The sequence below is a fragment of the Nomascus leucogenys genome, chromosome 22a, assembly GCF_006542625.1.
Source record: "Nomascus leucogenys isolate Asia chromosome 22a, Asia_NLE_v1, whole genome shotgun sequence".
Lineage (NCBI taxonomy): Eukaryota > Metazoa > Chordata > Mammalia > Primates > Hylobatidae > Nomascus > Nomascus leucogenys.
The window spans coordinates 63,225,488-63,246,576 of record NC_044402.1 but is presented as its reverse complement, the minus strand read 5'-3'; the positions used below and the strand labels follow the sequence as shown (position 1 = coordinate 63,246,576).

General features: G+C 40.6%; 1 protein-coding gene across 1 annotated transcript in view; it reads right to left on the bottom strand.

Annotated features, from left to right (window-relative positions):
* Positions 1 to 21,089, bottom strand: part of PKHD1 (PKHD1 ciliary IPT domain containing fibrocystin/polyductin) — a 475,332-nt gene that overhangs the window by 423,371 nt on the left and 30,872 nt on the right. Inside the window, exons 19-27 of the mRNA XM_003254164.4 lie at positions 19,875 to 20,002; positions 18,915 to 19,090; positions 15,994 to 16,132; positions 14,318 to 14,445; positions 11,532 to 11,716; positions 10,492 to 10,614; positions 9,165 to 9,270; positions 8,402 to 8,677; positions 1,283 to 1,413 (exon numbers count right to left, since the gene is read on the bottom strand). Of these exons, the coding sequence (XP_003254212.2) occupies positions 1,283 to 1,413; positions 8,402 to 8,677; positions 9,165 to 9,270; positions 10,492 to 10,614; positions 11,532 to 11,716; positions 14,318 to 14,445; positions 15,994 to 16,132; positions 18,915 to 19,090; positions 19,875 to 20,002 (1,392 nt within the window). The remainder of the gene's footprint in view (positions 1 to 1,282; positions 1,414 to 8,401; positions 8,678 to 9,164; positions 9,271 to 10,491; positions 10,615 to 11,531; positions 11,717 to 14,317; positions 14,446 to 15,993; positions 16,133 to 18,914; positions 19,091 to 19,874; positions 20,003 to 21,089) is intronic.

The window sequence follows — 21,089 nt, the reverse complement described above, 5'->3', positions numbered from 1 at the left end:
AAAGAATTAAAAGTTGTTGTTTTAGGAAGGGGGACTTGAAGAAGGGAGAGGAGGGGCAGGAGAACATAATTTACTATTTTCCTTTTAACCTATGCATCTACCACTTGGATCAAAAGTAAAATTTACTTTTTATTAATGTTTATGTTCTCTGGTAAAAAGAAATTAAGAGGTAAATGTCTTACCCATTAAAATGGCAAATATATATTAAAATAATAAAGTGATAACCCAGTATTGACCAAAGTGCCAAAAATCAGACACTTGCACAATGATGGTGGGAGTATAATTTGAAAGGGAATTTCAGACAACTGGATACTACATATCAAAAGCTTTAGAATTTATATTAATTTATCCTGAGAAAAGAAATGTACCCCCAAAACATAGTTATTAGGATAATTAAAGTCCTGTTGTTTACAATAAGAAAAATTTAGAAATTATCTAAGTGTCTGGTAATAAGGAATAGTTAAACAAATTAGAGTACAACCACATATTGGAATTGAATGTAGTTTACATATAAAAGCTAGCTTTTCATAATATTTAAGGAACTAGATGAGATTAAAACATAGGACTAGTGATCAAAGAATATTTTGAAACTTATCTCCCAGGGGATCTTTATTTTGGGGTCATGGGTGTGCTAGGAATGTTGATGCTGCTTAAGTCAACTCTGAACAGAAAGTTCAGCGGCAGCTGTGCGTGTGACTCTCCCCAACAGTACCAGGGAAGGGTCCGGACTCAAATCCCTTAATAGGCCATGATATAGCACTAATTGAAAGGAAAGGAAGAGGTCAGGGACTTGTTTTTAAGGGGAAAAGGAAGCAATGGAGTATAAGAAGATATTTCTTAGAACTCACACATTCTAGAAGTTTCTAAGTTCTGCAATTCATACCCATACTAGAAAACAAAATTGCTGATGAAAACTAAGTTATTTGTTGTTTGCTTAATAGAGAAGAGAGACTTCAAAATATATAAGCCTTCCAAGCCAACACCCAGAATGTGCACTAGCTAAATTTATTTGTTATGTGTCACTAATACTCACTGACAGTACAGACAAGAACTGCCTGGTTGTCTTCTTTTTAAGAAATTAATTGATGTTAATTACAAGCTCCATTGATGGGGTCAGTTTCCCACTTCATAGCAAAACAGACAATATAACTACTACAAGCATACTATCATAATGAGAAGTTCACATCAGTTCATTTAGTTCTAAGAAGTGATTCACTGAAAATGTTACATTAATAGTGGTCATTCACCCAGAGAGAAAGAGATATGAAAGGAATCCACTTACCCTGGGTGGAACTTTGCACTGAATTCTGCTTGAATTGCTTGTAGTGACATTAATGGCACAAGAGTAAGATCCAAATAATATCAGGCTAACACCTTCCAAACTAGAGCCTCGGATGGTGGCCCAGAGCCCTCCTGTAACAAAAACAGCATATTCAAATGGGATCACCAACCATACAGGCAGACAAAAATTAATTATGCACAAGATGGATAAAATGAAATTAAAATATGAAACTCCTTAGTCAAAACAAAGGCAATGCTCAAACTGCAGGAAAAAAACTGGAGTTAAATATATAAACTATCATATAGAAAGGGAGAAATAGTGACAGGAGGGCAGAGAGAGGTAGCACTGCATCCTGAAGACCTTTAAGAGTAAAACCTAGGGACACAATTGTGCCACAAGTCAGAACAGGTAGTCTCTGGAAACTCTTTCTGGCCTAGATTTTAAATATCATTCCTGCAGTCCTATAAAACATATTCTTTTCCTAAGAAACCAAGTGCAACAGAGCATCATGGCGGAAGGAACAGTGGCTGAGAGTCAGGGTCTGGGCCACAGATTGCTCAGCTACTTTAAGCAGGACCATTGCGGTATGGTCCCTGAGCTGAAGGGTCAACATTTTCTTCATCTTTAAATAATAATGTTAGCCCTTCCAGCTTTGTGATTTGACACTACACATACTAGGTTCAGGTCACTATGAAAATATAGAAATGAGTGGCATCACCACCCACCGCCATCAGAATTTCTCTACTGATCATTTCTTCCCTGCAGATGTTAGCAAGAAGAGAGTTGGCTCCAGTTCTGCTATCATGGCACACGTTTCCATGTGGAGGCGCAGCCTTTGATCTAGCTGATGTATGACGATGATTCTGGTCTGCCATCTCCCAGATACAAGAGAGGCAGTGAGGCCACCAAACAGCCTTATCCTCCTTGAAGGTGGGGAGGGATGCAGAAGCAGGACTACTTTCAGGCATGTTGGGGACAGAAAGACAGAAAGGGGAATCTACAAAATCTGATGAAAACCTTTGAGGACAGTGTGACTCGGTGGACTAATACCCTGAAGTTAAGTGCATAACTAAGAGCAATATACAATCGTGATATAAAATATACAGTATCTGGAAACAAACTTCAAAACAAAAATTAAGAAGATAAACAAACGAGATCGCGCCACTGCAAGCTCCGCCTCAGTTTAATGAAAAATAAACAAGAATAGCCAGAAAACAAAATTTCAAAAAGAAGTGCAAAGAGATCTTCTGCCAGACATTAAAATATCTTATACAGTAACTATGGTATCAACTATATGGTAAAATGAAATATAGTCCAGAAAGAAATGAAGATCAATATGAGGCTATAGGGTAGGACATAAGTGACATTTCACGTAAGTGCAAAATAAATTATTTATTCAGTAAATAAAATTAGTAAATATCACTGAAAAACACAAAATCTGAATTTCTACCATATATGCTCCACCAAAATAAATTCCCAATTTATCAAATATTTAAATATTAAAAAGAAAGGTTTTTGACTACAAGGAAACATGGCAGAATTTTTATTTTCATATAATTTCAGAGCTGCAAAGTCTATCCTAAGTATTTTACAAGTCCTGAAGCCATAAAAGGAAGATATCTTTTATTATGTAAAAATTAAAAATATTTATGAATTTTCAAAATAAAAAACAAAGAGAGAAATGATAATAAAGGGCAAATATCCTTAATACATAAAATGCTCTTTAAAATCAGTAAGATAAAACAATAACCCCATTAGAAAAAATGGGCTAAGGAGATAAACAGACACTTCACTGAAAAGGAAACACAATGCCCCTAAACACATGAAAAGATATTCAATTTCTCTCTCAATAAAATAAATGCAAATTAAAACTACAATGAAATATTCTTTTTCTCCTATAAAATAGGTGAGTGCCAAAAGGGTTGGGAATACACCATCTTAGTAAAATGTGGTAAATAAACACATATGCATTGCTGCATATGCAATAAACTATGCAACCTCTAAAGAGAATCTTTTGATATTTATCAAAATTTTTAATGCACATAACCTCTTGACACAGCAATTCAACTTCTAGGAAATTATGCTACTAATATTTTTGCACATGTACAAAATGGGACAACTCCATACACAAAATAAGGAAGTTGGACCCTGTTTAGGGCTGAATTATGTCTCCCTCATCCCCACCAAAATTTATGTTATTATCCTAGCTCCCAATAACTCCAAATGTGACCTTATTCAGAAATGGGATCTTAGCAGATGTAATTAAACTAAGATGAGGTCACACTAAAAAAAGATAAGCCCCTAATCCAATATGACTGGTGTCTTTATAAAAAGGGGAATTTGGGCCAGGCACAGTGGTTCACGCCTGTAATCCCAGCACTTTGGGAGGCCGAGGCAGGCAGATCACAAGGTCAGGAGTTCGAGACCAGCCTGGCCAGCATGGTGAAACCCCGTCTCTACTAAAATTACAAAAAAATTAGCTGGGCATGGTGGCATGCACCTGTAGTCCCAGCTACTCAGGAGGCTGAGGCAAGAGAATTGCTTGAATCTGGCAGGCAAAGGTTTCAGTGAGCTGAGATCACACCACTGCACTCCAGCCTGGGCAACAGAATGAGACTCAGTCTCAAAAAAAAAAAAAGTTGGCAGGGAGGTGCAAGGCAGAAATTTGGACACAAGCAAGACACAGGGAGAATATCAAGTGAAGGTGAAGGCAGAGACTGGGGCGGTGTTCTATCAGCCAAGGAACACCAAAGATTGCCTATAAGACACCAGAAGTTAAGAGAGAGACATAGAACAGAGTCTTCCTCAAAGTTTGGTTCAGAAGGAACCAACACTCCAGACACCTTCATCTCAGACTTCTGGCCCCCAGAATTACAGGACAATAAATTTTTGTTGTTTAAAACACTCAGTTTGTGGTACCTGATTGCAGAAGCCCTAACAAACAAATACAGACCCCTACCTCATACCATGTACAAAAATTAATTCAAAATGAAGCAGGTACCTACATAAAAGAGCCAAAACTATACAACTCTCAGAGGAAAACATGGGCATAAATCTTTGTAACATTGGATTAGGCAATAGTTTCTTAGATGTGACACCAAAAGCGCAAGCAATAACAATAAATATAAACTGGACTTCAACAAAATTAAAATTTGTGTGCTTCAAATAACACTATTTAAAAAAAGTGAAAAGGCAACTCACACAATGGGAGAAAATATTTGCAAATTATTTATCTGATAAGTGATTAGTACCCAAAATACTTTAAGAACTTACACCTCAACAATAAAATGACAAATAACTCAATTCAAAAATTGGCAAGATTTGAATAAGCATTTCTACAAAGATGTATAAATAGCCAATAAGCACATGAAAAGATATTCAACATCTTTAGTCATTAGGAAAATCAAAACCACAATGAGGTATCATCTCATGCCCATTAAGATGGCTACTATGAAAAATAGTAATAATAATAACAAGCACTGGTAAGGGTGTGGAGATATTGTGATATGGTTTGGCTCTGTGTTCTCACCCAAATATCATATCAAATTGTAATTCCCAACGTTGGGGAAGGGTCCTGGTGGGAGATGATTGCATCATGGGGGCAGATTTCCCCCTTGCTGTTCTTGTGATAGTGAGTGAATTCTCACAAAACCTGGTTGTTTAAAAGTGCATAGCATATCCCCCTTTGCTCTCTCTCTCCTGTCACTATGTGAAGATGTACTTGCTTCCCCTTCACCTTCTGCCATGATTGTAAGTTTCCTGAGGCCTCCCCAGTCGAGCCTCCTGTACAGCCTGCTGAACTGTGAGTCAATTACACCTCTTTTCTTTATAAACTTTCCAGTCCCAGGTAGTTCTTTATAGCAGTGTAAGAATGGACTAATACACATTGGGACCCTCTTATATTGCTAGTAGGAATGTAAAAATATGCAGCCATTTTGGAAACAGTTTGGCAATTCTTCAAGAAATTAAACATGGAGTTACCATATGACCCAGCAATTCCATTTTTAGGTATATACCCAAAAGAACTGAAAGCATATATTCCTGCAAATCATTGTACACCAATATTCATAGCAGCCTTATTCATAAGAACCAAAAAGTGGAAACAATCCAAATGCACATGATGAGATGAATGGAAAACAAAATTTGGTATACCCAGACCACGTAATATTGTTTAGTCATAAAATTGAATAAAGTACTGATATATGTTACAACATACGTGAACCTTAAAAATATCATGCCAAGTAGAGAAGCCAGATGTAAAAGATCACATGTTGCATTATTTTATTTATATTAAATGTCTAAAATAGGCAAATTCACTTAGACAGAAAATAGATCTGTGGTTACCAGGGACTGGGAAGAGGGAGAAACAGTGAGTGACTACTAATGTATACAGGTTCCTTTCCAAGTTGATGAAAATGTTGTTGAATCAGGTGGTGATGAGGTATACAGCTTTGTGAATATACTGAAGACTGCTAAGTTTACACTTTTTAAAAATGAGTTTTATGATATGGGAATTCTATCTCAATGTTTTAAGTTAAAAAAGAGATCCTTGGGGTAAAGAATCAAATATCTCTACCTATTTCTAAGGTATACTACCCTAGGCCAAGCCAACATTATCTCTCCCCTGGATGTCTGTCATATCCTCCTAACTGGTTTTGCTGGTTCCATCTTTGCCTCCCTACTGTGAGTTCTCACACAGCAGACTAAGTCAGATCATGTCACTTCGCTTGAAATTCTCCAATGGCCACCATCTCACTCAGAATAAAAGCTGAGTGAGCTGAGGGCCATTCATATCCCCCAAGGCCATATAACTTGCTTTGGGTCATCTTCTACTACTCTCCCCTCACTCAACTACTCCAGCCATGGCAACCTCCATGGCATTCTGGAACAAGCCAGTCTCACTTTGACTCAAGGCTTTTTGTTCCTTGATGTTCCTTGATGTTCCTTCTGACTTGAACTGTCTTCCCCAAGATTTCCCCAGAATTCATTCCTTCACTTCACCCATATCTCCCTTCTCTGAGGTCACTCATGTCATTCCTCCAATGCCAATGACCATCCCATCACAACCATCTACTCCATCCCTCTTCATCCCTTTCCCTTCTTGATTTTTATCCTACACACTTACCATCACTGCCCCAAGAACAGAGCATTTGTTTTTATTTACTGTATCCCCAGCATTAATAATGCCTGGTAATAAAAGCTAAATAAATTGTCATTATGATTATTGTTGATGGTAACAATTAAAGGTTGAAGAGGTGATGATATCTTGCCATTCTCATTTGAAAGTTTAGACTATGGCCACACAAGTGTCCGTACCTTAAAGAAGACAATGCTATCTCAGCACAAAAATGAATGAAGTAAGTACGTAAAGCAAAGCCAAGATTTTCCTCAAAAAAATCCTTTCAAGGGTTTTGCTTCTGCAAATGGGTAAGTGGTGATTTATCACTTTATTGTATCCATTCATTACATATGCAAATATTCTGTAAATTTCTTGCTGATAGGCCCCAGCCTGGTTCTCTTTAAATCCCCTAGAGCATCATTTCTCAAACTGTACTCTTCATAGAGACTGCCTGAGGACATGTTAAAATGCAGATTAATTCAGAAGGTCTGGGGTAGAGCCTGAGACTCTGCATTTCTAACAAGCTCATGGGTATTACAGATACTGCTCATCCAGGTCCACACTTTAAGGACCAAGGTCTTCAGCACCTCACACAGGGCTATATGGGAATGCCCAATCAGTGTTGAGTGAGTGAGTACTGATTAACTCACAGGTGGCAGCGCAAAGGAAGAAGTAATAGAAAAAGTTTAAATCCAGTAATAAGGAAAGCAGCAGCTAGAGCCTCTCTCTCTCCCTCTCCCTTTCCCCATAGTCTTAATAAAAGATGATTTCTACCCGCTTGGCATATCCCTTCTCAGAGTTTTCCATCTTTTGCTAAAATAATGTATAATCCTCCTAGAAATCCCTTCACTAAACAGCATGTTCTGATAGGGTAACCAACTCACTCCAATTTTCCTAGGACCAAGTTTTAGCACTAAGAGTTCTGCATTCCAGTTTTAAAACTGAGTCTTTTGTCCTGGGAACCCCCTCAGTCACAAGCAAACTTAGGAAAGTTGGCCACCCTACCTGTGCAAAGCACTTTGTCTAGGGGAAACAAAGATGACTGAGTCACCTGTTTGCCTTAAGGTGGAGGGAGCTAAAGAAGGTATGTGTGGCCTGAACAGCAAAGGTAACTTTGAAAGAAGATCAAAGCCCCTTATAAATCTATAGAGAAAACTACACTATGCCCTACACTCAAACCAATAATTACTGAATTAATACAGAATATGATCTTTCACTCTGAGCTCCATATATCATCTGATCTTCCTTAAATCATGGAGAAATAAGTGCAAGTTATGCTTGCTTAGTTTTATGTGCAGAAACAAGGTGGGGTGGGCCTCATAATTCACTCTTCTAGGCAAAATAGGGTCAGAAAAAAATCCGTTCTTTTGAACAATGAGTTGTGGCCAAACCACACTGCTTTTAAATATGTTCTAAGCTGCAGTCCTCTGGACTCCAGAATAAACCATGACAAAAATCCAAAGCATTAAGGAAAAGGGTTTTATGCTGTAATGTTTATTCCTTAACAAACATAAGCATCAGTATTCCTGAGATTCTTGCAATCTGGCTGGGTTGTTTTTAACTGGCTGTGTCCCTCAGAAAGCAGAAAGTCATGGAGAAATATTTGATTTTCCACAGAACTAACCCAATTCATAAGGCTATGTTGACAAGACCCACCACCCTCTGTATTGCCCACTACTCAAACGGCAATTGGTTTTCCATGCTAGCCAAATACCCCAGTGTGCATCAGTTCACAAACTTATGAAATATCAAACATGTATGAAAGTTATGTAGGACCTAATTATGCCTGACACCACCAGCCAAACTATAATCCTTTATGTGGCAAGTGAGTTCATTTAAGGGCTCAAATGTTTGTTGCTCATTTAAATACTTACGTCAGTAAACAAAAGACAGTGAATCACAGTGAATATGGAATTCATTACACAGCAGGACTAGATTCCTATCAGCAAGAACACTAACTTCAGAGGGTCAGACACACTGTGAGACCCTCCCCAGATTACCAATATCCGCAGCTCTGGAAGGCTCCACCATATCCAGTCTAGGTTCCACATTTAGGAAGAGGTCTTCTCCGGTGGCACTGATGGCAAGACCAGAGGGTCTCACCAACATCAAGATCCGATGCACTCCAACAGGTAGCAAATCTGTCTGACAGACTACATTGGTTTGGTTTGAGAAAATAACTTTGCAATTCGTTTTGTTCACCGTAACCTGCAAGAACTGGGAGTCACCAGAGAAACCAGTTCCGGTAATATAAATCGTTAGGTTGATGTCACCATCTTAAAGGAGGAAAGAAATTTAAATAAATAAATAATCTCTCAGTGATATTACTTCATTTAAGAGACCTCTCACTATCATCAAGTGTTCCTTCTCTGCCCCCATCCCCTCCCAAAATTCAAGGAGCTGAATGCTGACTTAAATATTTGTCATCTTTATTTGTAATTGTAGTACACAGCCCCAGTCTTAAATTTTCTCTAACTAGTGAGAAGTGATCACTGCTCAATTTTTTAAAAGGACATAATATTTCAAAATAAAGGACAAAGACAATAAAACATTTTTAGTCATCAAAAGTCCACCTCTTCCCATTTCAATTCATGACCATATCCCTTAGATGGACCAAAAAATACACTTTCTGCTGAGTCACTCAACCTCCACCTAATGAACTAATGTATCTTCTACCCACCCATCACCAGCTACATGGCCTCTAACAAAATCACTGCAAGTCTCGGGCTTATGCCCATCTCAGAGCCAAGTCACAAATCATACCAACGGAGTACCACACAGAATGGACACAGGGAGTTGACCCTTGGAGGTACTGGAAAGAGCAGGAACCTGGGCAATGAGCTGGTACATCATTCACTCGCACAACCACCTGAAATGAGACAAAGTTTCTTTTCCATTTTATGCATTTCTTATCTACCAGGGTATTCATGAAGTATTTGTGAAGTGCTCCCAAGCTGAAACGTGTTCATGATTTGCTAATTCTTATTCCTTTTTTCTATTTTCCCAGTAATTAATCTTAAATTGCAATGAATGGCTCAAAACACATGAAGCTTTCTTAAAATGATGGTGGACATGCTGAAACCCATTTCTGTAATTAAATGTGATAAATATTGAGTAAATTTTCTGTCATATAGACGTAAATTTCATAAACTTAAACTGCATAAAGACTTCCTATCACTCTGTATTTCCAACCAGGTACCTACTTTATGTGACAAGCCCTTTATTTGCTAGTAAAGACCAACAAATTCGGTGCATTTCTTCCACCACTCTGTGAATATATAACTGAAGACTAGAGTGTATTTGGACACTTTATTTGGGGTCTCTTTTGTCACAGAATGCTAGATTCCTAAAGAGAGACTATATATCTTTCCCTTTCACTGGAACTAATGTTAGTCTAATAGAACTCGAAAACTACTTGGAAATGAGAAAGGTAAAAAATATGCAACCCCACTGATTCTCTATGTATAAAAAATGCATTAATAGCATATAGATTATATTTATGACAGTGTTTCCTTATTAAGGGAAGAGGTATTGGAATTGCATGGACAATAAAGAACACTTCAATTTTATCTGTACTGTTTCATTTTTTCCATAAAGACAAAAAATATATCAAAATGTTGACAATGTCAATTTTCAGTTTGGGTACCCAGGTGTTGATAATATTATTCTTTATTGCTTTTGTATTTTAAAACTTTATCAAATTGAAAGCAGATGACCTATAACAGAAATACGGGAAGATAGGAAAAAAATAAAAGGACATTTTAAAGACAAAAAGAATAACTAAGCTCATTTACTTTTTGATACCACTAGGTAGAAGCATAAATCCTATTTAGCTATAGAGATTCTCAATTTTTTGCACCATAACAATAGTATCAATAATTAGAATATTGTGGTTACAAGGCATTTACATTTTCAGGGAACTGTACATACCCTGTGGGGGTAGAAGAAGGACAGCCATAAGTACCCCTGTTTTACACATTGGCAAAATGGCCCTTAAGAGCTAAATCAATGGGTCCATGTTACGAATCAGTGAGGAGTGAGTTAGACTTGAAACTGGAACTTGCACTTAGGGTGGCCCATTCACTCTCACCTGACTATGTTGGTTGGCAGTAGCCAACATGTCTCCAAATATGGGTCCAAGAAAAACTCCACCATCATATACCACACGCGTGGCTGCAGCGGGATTCACTCCAGTAAGGTTTTCATCAGAGACCTGAGATGGTTACATTTCTGGTAAATTCTGTCATGGAACCGAAATCTAATCTTGTCTAATCAAATAATAAAGAGTCTTTTCACATTGTGTTTCAGATAATCAGACAGCTAGAAAGTGAAAGCAGAGTGACAGAGAATTGAAATATAGAAATGTAACAGTAAATAATGGCTAAGGAAAGTCCCAGTAGTTTAGAGAAATATTCATTTGCGAGTGGATTGCCAAAAGGGGTACAATAAATCAATCTTCTCTCTAAGTCTGGAGATACTTTGCTTCTCCATGCTTTTCCATTTTATATGTTTGCAATCCAAAATATTAAAATAAGGTGGAAAGAAACAGTGCCATGAGATAAGAGCAAGGTCTCCCATTCTTCCTCCATCTCCTTTCTAGAATTTCGATTGAAAACCAGATAACCCACAACACCATACAACTAGGAAAAATTTTCATCTTGGGCTTCATTTTATAATAACCAAATGCTAGATGATCATTAGATTATTTTTTAAAACTCTAAATATGCAAGAGCATCTGGTTTTGTCATTACGCAAAGACAGCAAATTCTTTTCTAAACTTCCTTCTGCTATGCCATCTGCTTCCACGATCATCTAAGTCAATCACATCTGCTTAAATTATCCAATAACAGATGTAGAATTATTGCATGGTGGACACTGACCAACAACTTCACTACCTACACTGAGTTAGGAAGGGAGATGTTGGGTTTAAATTGCTTTTTCAGGGATATGAGATACAAAATATGTGTTGAAAACTTCCAGAAAGAAAGTTCATAGAATCCCTTTACTCGAATATTCCAACAAAATTAATAATTCATGACAGTTTCCATGCGTATAATTCTGATTTTTTTTTTTTTGCAGAATTTCTCCAGGGCAGCAAATCCATGCCACTAAAAGGGATACTATACATACCCTGATAAAATTGGGCAAATCCCCAATCTGAGTGGACCAGGACAAGGTCCACAAGTGTTCATAGCAAGTGTATAGATCCTCCTTCACAGTGAAGTCACTGGCATTGAGGTACCTGGATGTGAAGTCATTGGCATTATTCTGTAAGAGCTGGTGAAGGTGATGAGCAGAAATTTGTACAGGGACATCTGTGAGAGAAGATTTTGATACAGAAAACACAGACACTAATTAATCCACCTTACAGAGTTTCATCCTCAAGGATAACACGATACACACCAGGATGCCTATCAAATTTTCAGGAGACCCTTCTGTCAAAATAGAACTTCAGTAGAATCCCCAGCCCTAATTAAACCATTTTTTCCTAAGGTAAAGACAAGTAGATGCCCACTTTTCATATTACACTATCTTTCACTCATACCATATCACATCGCAATCAGAGAGCACAGCCATGTCAGACAAAACCATCTCAACTGTCAACTCAAAATGTAAACTCCACACACCCTTGTAATGCCTGAAAGCCTTATTAAATATTAGATCTTCCCTGGAAAAATTTAACTGGCCCTGTGAACAGAGAAAAGTTGGCCACTTTTCACAGGGAGTGAGGGAGGCGTACAGCAGCTGACACCCATAAAAACTTGGCCAGCCCAGCTGAGGAATGTTGGCATTTAACTTCAGTTTCTCTATTAGAATTTCCTTTAAGCCCAACCACCTGCTTCCCCATTCCATGTCCCCACAGAGGAATAACAGCTCTCTGTGTTTGAACCCTGCTTTGTGCTCTACCAGAAGTTCCCATTTCATTAGCTGCTCCCAGCAGCCCTGTGAGGTGGGTCATTGGGTATCCTAATGCCTACTTTAGGGATGAAGAAAATGAAACCCAACCATACGCAGAAGCTTGCCAATGCAGAAAGACAGGCTTAAATGAAAACCCAGGTTGCCTTCTACCTACTCAAGAGCATTTCTCTTGAATTCCACACTGCCCTGAAGGGTTAATAAAATATCACTGCCTTTCTAAATTGCGAACGAAATTGTTATCCTTTTACAAAATATGTTTCTACATTTATATAGAGTTTCAGATCCATCATCATTCAAAAGGCCAGGCCAAGGCTGACTTTCCCAGTTGTTGTGCAGGCGGTGATCTGAGGATCATCAGTTGTAGAAATCAGTAGCAGAAAGTCTCTACGGATGAGCTGTCGTCCATAGAAGTAAAATCAAATATAAATAGCACAGTAATGGGCCTCATAGAGGCAGGGCACGATTGATGTTTATTCCCCCATTTACCAGAATCAACACCTAGGGATCTTCGACGTCTCCTGAGTCACCCTATTATAATAAAAACAGCACTCTGTTCTTCCCACCCAAGAAGGTCCTGTGCAGGCCTAGGGACTTTCTGCTTGGGAGGGCAAAAGACTTTTGGACCATGTTCCAACTTTTATACAGCCCCTCTCAAGTTCTACTGAGCCTTGCTTCTGATTCCCCATGTTTCTACCAAATAAGTAACGTATCATTATCACTTCTAATCTTTGTTCTTTGTGCATTGTATGTACTCTTGAAGATTTACAAACACTAATTGCATCTGAAAGTTCTTTCTACATTTGCTGGGACCACTGAAATCCTCCATAGTATATGGTGTCACCATTAAGTCTAACTCTGACGGACCATGGCTACCACGTATCTTGGTCTATAAAACTCTAGAAAGAAGAGGACTGACCCAGGAATCAAATACCTGGGTTCACAACTGGACCCTGTCATCAGCTATTTGTACGACCTTTTGGCAAGCCTCAGTGTAGCTGGCTGAATGATGAACCCCCTAAAAGATGGCCTAATGGCCTAATCCCCAGAAAACATGAATGTTAACTTATAAAGCAAAATAATATACTGCATATGGCAACAGATGTGGCTAAGGGTCTTGAGAGGAAAAATCTGTCCTAGATTATCCCAGGTGGACCCTAAATACAATTGTATAATAGGTACCCTTATAAGAGAGAGGCAGAGAAAATTTTGAGATAGAAGAGGAAGAAGCGATGTGACCACAGAGGCGGTGGTTGGAGTGATATGGCCACAGCCAAGACATGCTAGCCACCGCCAGAAGCCAGAAGAGGCAGGAGCAAATACTCCACAGGAGGGTGGCCCTGCCGACAACTTGATTTTGGACTTCTGGCCCCAGGACTGGGAGAGAATCATTTTTTGCTGTTTGAAGCCACCAAGTTTGTGGTTAACTCCTTACAACAGTCCCAGAAGCTGACCCACTCAGTTTCCACATCTATACATCTTCTGCAGCTACAAAATGGAAAGGTTGGGGTAGCATTAACAATAAATCCCTTTCCAGCCGGGCTCGGTGGCTCACGCTTGTAATCCCAGCACTTTGGGAGGCCGAGGCGGGCGGATCACGAGGTCAGGAGATCGAGACCACGGTGAAACCCCGTCTCTACTAAAAATACAAAAAAATCAGCTGGCGTGGTGGCGGGCGCCTGTAGTCCCAGCTACTCGGAGAGGCTGAGGCAGGAGAATGGCGTGAACCCGGGAGGCAGAGCTTGCAGTGAGCCGAGATTGCGCCACTGCACTCCAGCCTGGGCGACAGAGCGAGACTCCTTCTCAAAAAAAAAAAAAAAAAAAAAACAATAAGTCACTTTCCAAATCTTTCATTTTAAGAATGTCACTTTCAGACACTGGAAAATAAACAAAATAGCTTTAATATTATCACCTGACAACCTCCCAGGATGTTGTTCCCTTGGGAATGTGAGTGAGACTATGTGAGTGAGAATTGTTGCACCCCCCAATCGCCCCTTTACCAGAAATCACTGTATTAGGAAGCTGGATGCGAAAGTGTCCTCCTAGAGGTGGACTTGTCCGCTGTCGTCTCTGTGCTGTCACCAAGACCAGTCCAGCTCCCTCTTCTGTTCCTTCAGTGGGCACAGAGCTGTGGCACGTCAGAAACAAAGCATTAACGTCTGGGTTGGGGTGTGCACCTAGGAGGACCTTGTCTGAAGGGTGTCCTGTCTTGCTTAGGCGGCAGCCTTCCAGAAAGAGCTAAGGGACCTGAGGAAACTCAGAAAGGGAGTTTTCAGGACCACTTGAAGTGAGAATCATTTTAGAGTAACTGAATTCGCCTCTATCATTTCAGAGTGAAAAATGTTGGCGTTTAGAGCCTACCGATACGGTGGGCTTCCTCTCTGCCACTGAAGATGTCTCAGCCCTTCATTTTCAGTTGATGGTTTGATTGCTTTTCCTGCCCAGACGACCACGGAACAAACATTTAGTCAAGGAAAGTAAAGCACGGGTTCAAACTTTCTGCACCTGCCTTTAATATGCCATTGCAGCATGCTGTAAGTACGAGAACTCATTTTGGAACATAGTAGAAAAAGATGAGAGAAAGAAACCTATACAGTTATGTATCACTTGACAGTGAGGATACATTTTAAGAAATGCATCCTTAGATGGTCTCATCATTGTGCAACCATCATACAGTTTACTTACACAAACCTAGATGGTACAGCCTACCACACACCTAGGCTGTATGGTATAGCCTGTTGCTCCTAGGCTATAAGCCTGCTGCTGTACTGAATACTGTAGGCAATTGTAACACAATGGTATGAATTTGTGTATCCAAACATATCTAAACATAGAAAAGGTACAGTAAAAATATGGTAGTAGAATCTTATAGGACCACTATCATATATTTGGTCCATCACTGATGGATACATTGTTATATGGTGCATGACTGTATATTTAGATATATATGTGTATACACATATATATACAGTGTGAATACATATATATATATAATCCCTACACACACATATACATATACATACATCAAAGGCAGAGCACTCAATTCTTCCCATTCTACTGGGGTTTAGGTGAAAAATTAAAAGAACAAATTAGAGTATACATGTGTTCCAGAAGCTTAGAAGAAGCCTGATCCTTAGTTACTGCTTTGTAAACTGTGGCTAGAAATGGTTATTACGAAGCAATGCTTATGGGGCTCTAGTGCCATCTGCTGGTGAGTTCTTAGAAATAGCTATTTTTCTTCTCTAGACATTTCACTTGAAAGGATTTCAACAAGATTAATACATGAGGGATGCAATGAAAGGAACAACAACAAAACAAAACAGTGGTGACGTGAACCTCTGAACAGCACAAAATGCCACTATTTTTAAACTAACTGACTCGGAATTGGTTCTCAAAGTGTAGTCCCCAGACCAGCAGAATCAGCATCACCAAGGAACTTACTAAAAATGCAAATTGTCAGGTTTTTCCCCAAACCTACTGAATTAGAAACTCTGACAGCAGGCCCAGTAATGGTAACAATACTTCCAGGTGAATCTGGTGCTGCATTCTCAAGATTGAGAACATCGCTTTAAGCAACAAGACAGGTAGCTTTTCCTGAAAAAAGTCTCACCTGTGTCCCCCAAGGCCAACAAGCATTCTTAGGAGAAGGGACAGGTGTACAAAAGCCACTCCTTACCGTGCAGTGATGAGCGGGGGCTCCATGCCACACCCCGCCAGCCAGGATGTGACACTGTAGACCGGAGGGGATCCCACCACAGAGACTGATTCCACCAGATTCCCCCCTGGGCGAGCCGTTCCAGAATCAGCTTGAGAAACTAGAGACCAGTGATCCAATTACTATCAAGTGACTCAAGATGGGAGACTTGCTGTGTGGAAAATCCCAATTGGAAATGTGAGTTACTCGTATCTCAGCACACACCTAAAGCATAGATTCCTACTTATCTGCTGCCATAAAGAACACATGGAGAGGAGGCAGGAGGATAAGCCATTCAGTTTAGTACAAAAAGGAAAGTGTAAGGTCCTGATTTAAGGAGATGAAGATTGATTCCACAGAAAAGTTCAATAACCCCGCAGCCAGTAAAATGTGACTCCCTATGCTCTTGGAGGCACTCCTACACAGTTAATCTGTTGCAGTGTAGCCTGCCACCCTTTCCTCCTTTCCTTCCCACAGCCCCTGGCAACTCTAGGGATGATCCTCTTAGGAGCACTAAACTCAGAGGCACACACAGGGGCACTTGGGTGTTTATCCACAGTGTGGAGCCAGCACGAGTGCAGAAAGAGTACAAGCTTTAAGAGAGACCACTGGTCAAATCCTGATTTTTTCATTTCTATTGGATTCCCACTCAGCTAATCCACACACACTCCATAAGACTCAGTTTTCGTATGTGTAAAGTGGGGATTATGACATGCATGATTGATAGCAATCAACCTGACAAGGAGAGTTTAGTGAGATTTAAGATTTAAAATGATCAGCACAATATCAATATCCTTTTAGCTTCTTCCCCAAGATTGGTTACAATGGAGACTTTAAAGAGTTTAAGGGCAACACCTTTGTCTAATTCATCTTCCCATGCTTGATGCTTAGCACAGGAAAGGCATAGAGTAGGTGGTCAATACATGATTATTTGCTCAGCTGGGTAGAGTCACTGAAGGTTCAGTTCAAGGGTCAGTGATCACCAGATTCCGATCTCCTCCACAGCCCTGCTGCATGAATTGGGGCAAATTACTCAACTCCTTTTAGCCTTGGTTTCCCCATCCATAGGTGGGGATAATAGAACCAACTCATGGGCTTCTGAGAACTAAATGAGAAATAAATGGAAGCTACCACTATCCAGTGGTAGTGGGAGATACAAAGAAGTTTCATAGAGGACGTTAGTCGGGGGAATATCATCAAGTATAAAATTGAGATCAGATAAATGATATACAATTAACTATGAATATTGAGCCCAATTGTGTAGTTTATGTTGCCATTAAATAATTCTGAAAACAAAGCCATTGCCAGCAGGGTTAATGTGATAAAGTGGGAGGCAGACCGTTTCATGTATGCTACCCCCATCTTCCCTCTTGTCTCCGCCCTCTCCCTTCCTGCTCCCACCTCACCTCACCCCACCCCTGGATGATTCCAGATACACAGAGAATTTGGTGGCAAAGAGGTGAGGGCAGTAAGAAAAAGTTCTGAATCCTTGGCTTCAAGTGTTTGGAGAGGCAGAATGGCATTAAAGGGAGAGAAAGAAAAACTGAACAGCACCTATTACCCAGTCCTGAGTTTTCCAACTAGTGGGCTCCAGTGTATGAAATATTGATTCCCTCAGCCTTCTGGAAATTGAGGCAGCACTTGGGGTCACCAAAGACCCCCAGCCAGTTGTCTTGGGCACCAAAAAATTCAGGCAGTCACCCAGCACGTCGCTTGAGTAGTGTCATTTTCTAAGTGTGCCAGAGCACAAACAGATTTGGAACAATAAGCAATGACCCAGATGTCCCCAAAACACTTAAACTATGGAAACAGAGAAGAGATGGGATTTTGATGAGAATCGAAGATGATGTAATTTCAAGGCTGATAAAGAGTCCTCTTGCCTCCCATCCCCAAGTTCCCCTGCCTTTAGTACTGCAATGTTTAGGCAAAAGACTGGAAAGTTGTACATTTTCTAAATCAAAATGTAAATGAAGGTATCATCTTTTTCTTCTTGGAGAGGGAAATAAACTATAAAAAGTAGGCTAGCTGAGCCCCAAAGCCACAAGGGATTTGACAGAGAAGGAAACATGAGCAAAAGTTGGAAGCCTGAAGACACTGAGGGCAAACTGCACCATTCTGCCTTGGCTGTGGGTGCACGTCACACACGGACACCTCAGCAGGGCCCCAGAGGAGGACTCTGTCCCTAAGACTAGCGGGCAAGAGCCAGGTGAGACCACTGTGTCCAAGAGTGGTCAAGGGAGACTTTGGGAAGGAAGAGCCAGGCCTGATCTCTAAATAATGAGTAGGAAGAGTCTGGAGAGACAGAAATGACAAGGGCCATCTCTCTGAAGAAGATGATTACCTTCTAACTCTCACTGCATCTGTCTTGAAGGTTGTAAATCAGACTCTTAGCCAATTTACAGAGACAGACACTGCTATGTTCCTTCCAGCATCTGGTATGACATATTAACTCACGGAGAGGTGGAGAAATCCTGCTAGCCTAATGATAATAATAATAATAATTGCTTATATTTATTAGGCACCTTCTATGGACAAGACCAGTAAGGAGTGCTTTATATTAAACTTTAGTTAATCTTCACAGTAATCTAATGAAGTAGGGTCCTTATTATACCCATTTTACAGATGAAGAAACCAAGACTCCCCAGCAAGAAAGTGGGAAAACTGGAGTAACAGTACAGATACCAGAAGCAAGAGAAAATAGTGGGGAAAATAGGAAAGAAGAGGGACTAGAGAGACACAGTACCAAAGGCACACAATCCCAGCCGCATCTGTTTTCTAGAGTCAAGACAGGCAAAAAGGAGGAGCACCTGTTCTCTCCTCATTAAAAACACAGTAACCCCTAGCAGGAAAGTTTGAGGTGGGCATTTGACAGGCTTGTGGAGGAGAGAGAATTTGATGATTACCTGTTACGTTTGTGTCTGCAATAATAATTTCATCTAAATAGAACAGGCCCGTCTCCTGAGCCAGAGGGAGAAGATCGATCTGATGAACCAGCACTGGGGAGTTTGCCGGAGGGGGCTGGAGATCCCCGGAGCGACGCACACAAGTCTCCCAGAGGTCAGTGCAATGGAACTGCCAGCTGAAAAACAGCACGGAGCAGAACTGGGCTCTCAGGAAGCACTTGCAGTCCTCTCCCATTAGAGCCCTTATTCCCAACCTGGGGGGCCTGTGGGCTATGCAGCCAGGAGACAGACCCCATGAACCCCTGCACCCAAGCAGTCCTGGGTGCCATGGGTACAAACACCCCACCCAAGGTCGGATCAGCTCAGCCTTGGATATAACACTAGCAGTCACCTTTTAAGTCAATCATTCATCCATGACATGCAATGTCAGCAGCATTTTCAAATTACAGTTTAACTGTGTGTCTTAAGCAAATTATAATGTTAGGCTATAACCACAGAGAATATTGGTACTTCCGGACATTACCAGTTTCATTTAGGTTTAAGACCATTTACAAGACCCATGAGAATTATGTGGAAAGCACTGAATCAAGGGATCAAGATGGCCGAATTTTATTCCAGGGTAACTAGCTGAATGAATTTTATGAATCACAAATTCTTGGGGCCCCAAATTTCCTCTTTCTGTCATGTCAAAGAATGTTCTCTAAGGTCTCCCCCAACTACGCTGTTCTACGATTCTATTCCTATGAGAAATGTCAGACTCCCTCAAGGGAGTAGTATATTCTTAACAACTAACTGCTCTGGAGTCAAACTTTTTTGTCAAATAAAATATATCCAAATCCCCGTATTAGTATACGAGACCCAAATATAGGACCATTAGTGCCTCAGGTGGGTCACTGTCCCCAAGAGAGCGAATCCTCCTGGCTGACCGAATTCCCACCACGCCTCCCCACCGATTGCTACCTCTCGGGGCTGGTCCTCTTGAGAGTCCAGTCACAGGTGGTGTTCTTTACCATGTTTTGAAAGCCGACTGTGAAGGACACAGTCATCTTCAGGATCTTGTTCATGTGGCCTTTGTATGCAAGACACAACTATGGACACCAAATAAGTCCTTCAGTTCTATTAGTGCAAGAAGCAGTCATTCAAACAGTATGTAGAGAGAAGTCCACATCCCTAGAACCCCACCATAGGCTCTGAGAGAGTCAACCCAGTTCCCGCCCTTCCAGGGCTTAACAGTATAGCCAGAGACAAATAACTTAAATTGTTATTTCCCTACCTAAATAAAGCTAAGGAAAAATACAATAAATACCTTTTCTGAGACCAAAAAAATGTCATTAAACAGAGTTTTTAAATGCTTAGCACTGTGCTTGGCAGTGAAGATTTTAGAGTATCTCACTTAAGAAAACCAATTACCCGTGCAACCTTGAGCAAGTAACTCAACCTCTCTGAGCCTCAGCTCCTCAGCTCTAACTCCCCAGCATCCTTGGTTTCTAACTCAGGTTAGAGGCAAAGCTGTTGCCACAAGAAGACTTTAGAGCAAGAGTTTTCAACCTCAGCACTATCAATATTTTAGGAGCTGGATAATTATTTGTCGTAGGGGCTGTTCTATGCATTATAGGATGTTCAACAGCTTCCCTGGCCTCCACCCACCAGATGCCAATAGCACTTCCCCAGTTGCGACAACAAAAACTGTCTCCATACATTGCCAACTCTTCCCTGGGGGGGCAAAATCACCTCCACTGGGTGCCCCTGCAGAAGAGATGAGGCTGAAGAAGGGAGGAGCTCAAGCCTGAACCATTTAGCCCCAACTCCCACAGCAGCCCAACTGGGAAAAGACTAGAAACTACTGCCATGAGCTCCACCACTCCAGCAAAACTCAGTCTGGTTCCCAAAGGGCAAATCAGCTGCACTTCTTTTACAAGGGTGGTGGAGCTATCGAAGCAAAGGATGTAAGAGGTGTTTGTGAAATGCATCAGACAATTCAATCCATCAGTAATGACAACAGCCGGGCGCGGTGGCTCACGCTTGTAATCCCAGCACTTTGGGAGGCCGAGACGGGCGGATCGCGAGGTCAGGAGATCGAGACCATGGTGAAACCCCGTCTTTACTAAAAATACAAAAAAATTAGCCAGGCGTGGTGGCGGGCACCTGTAGTCCCAGCTACTCGGAGAGGCTGAG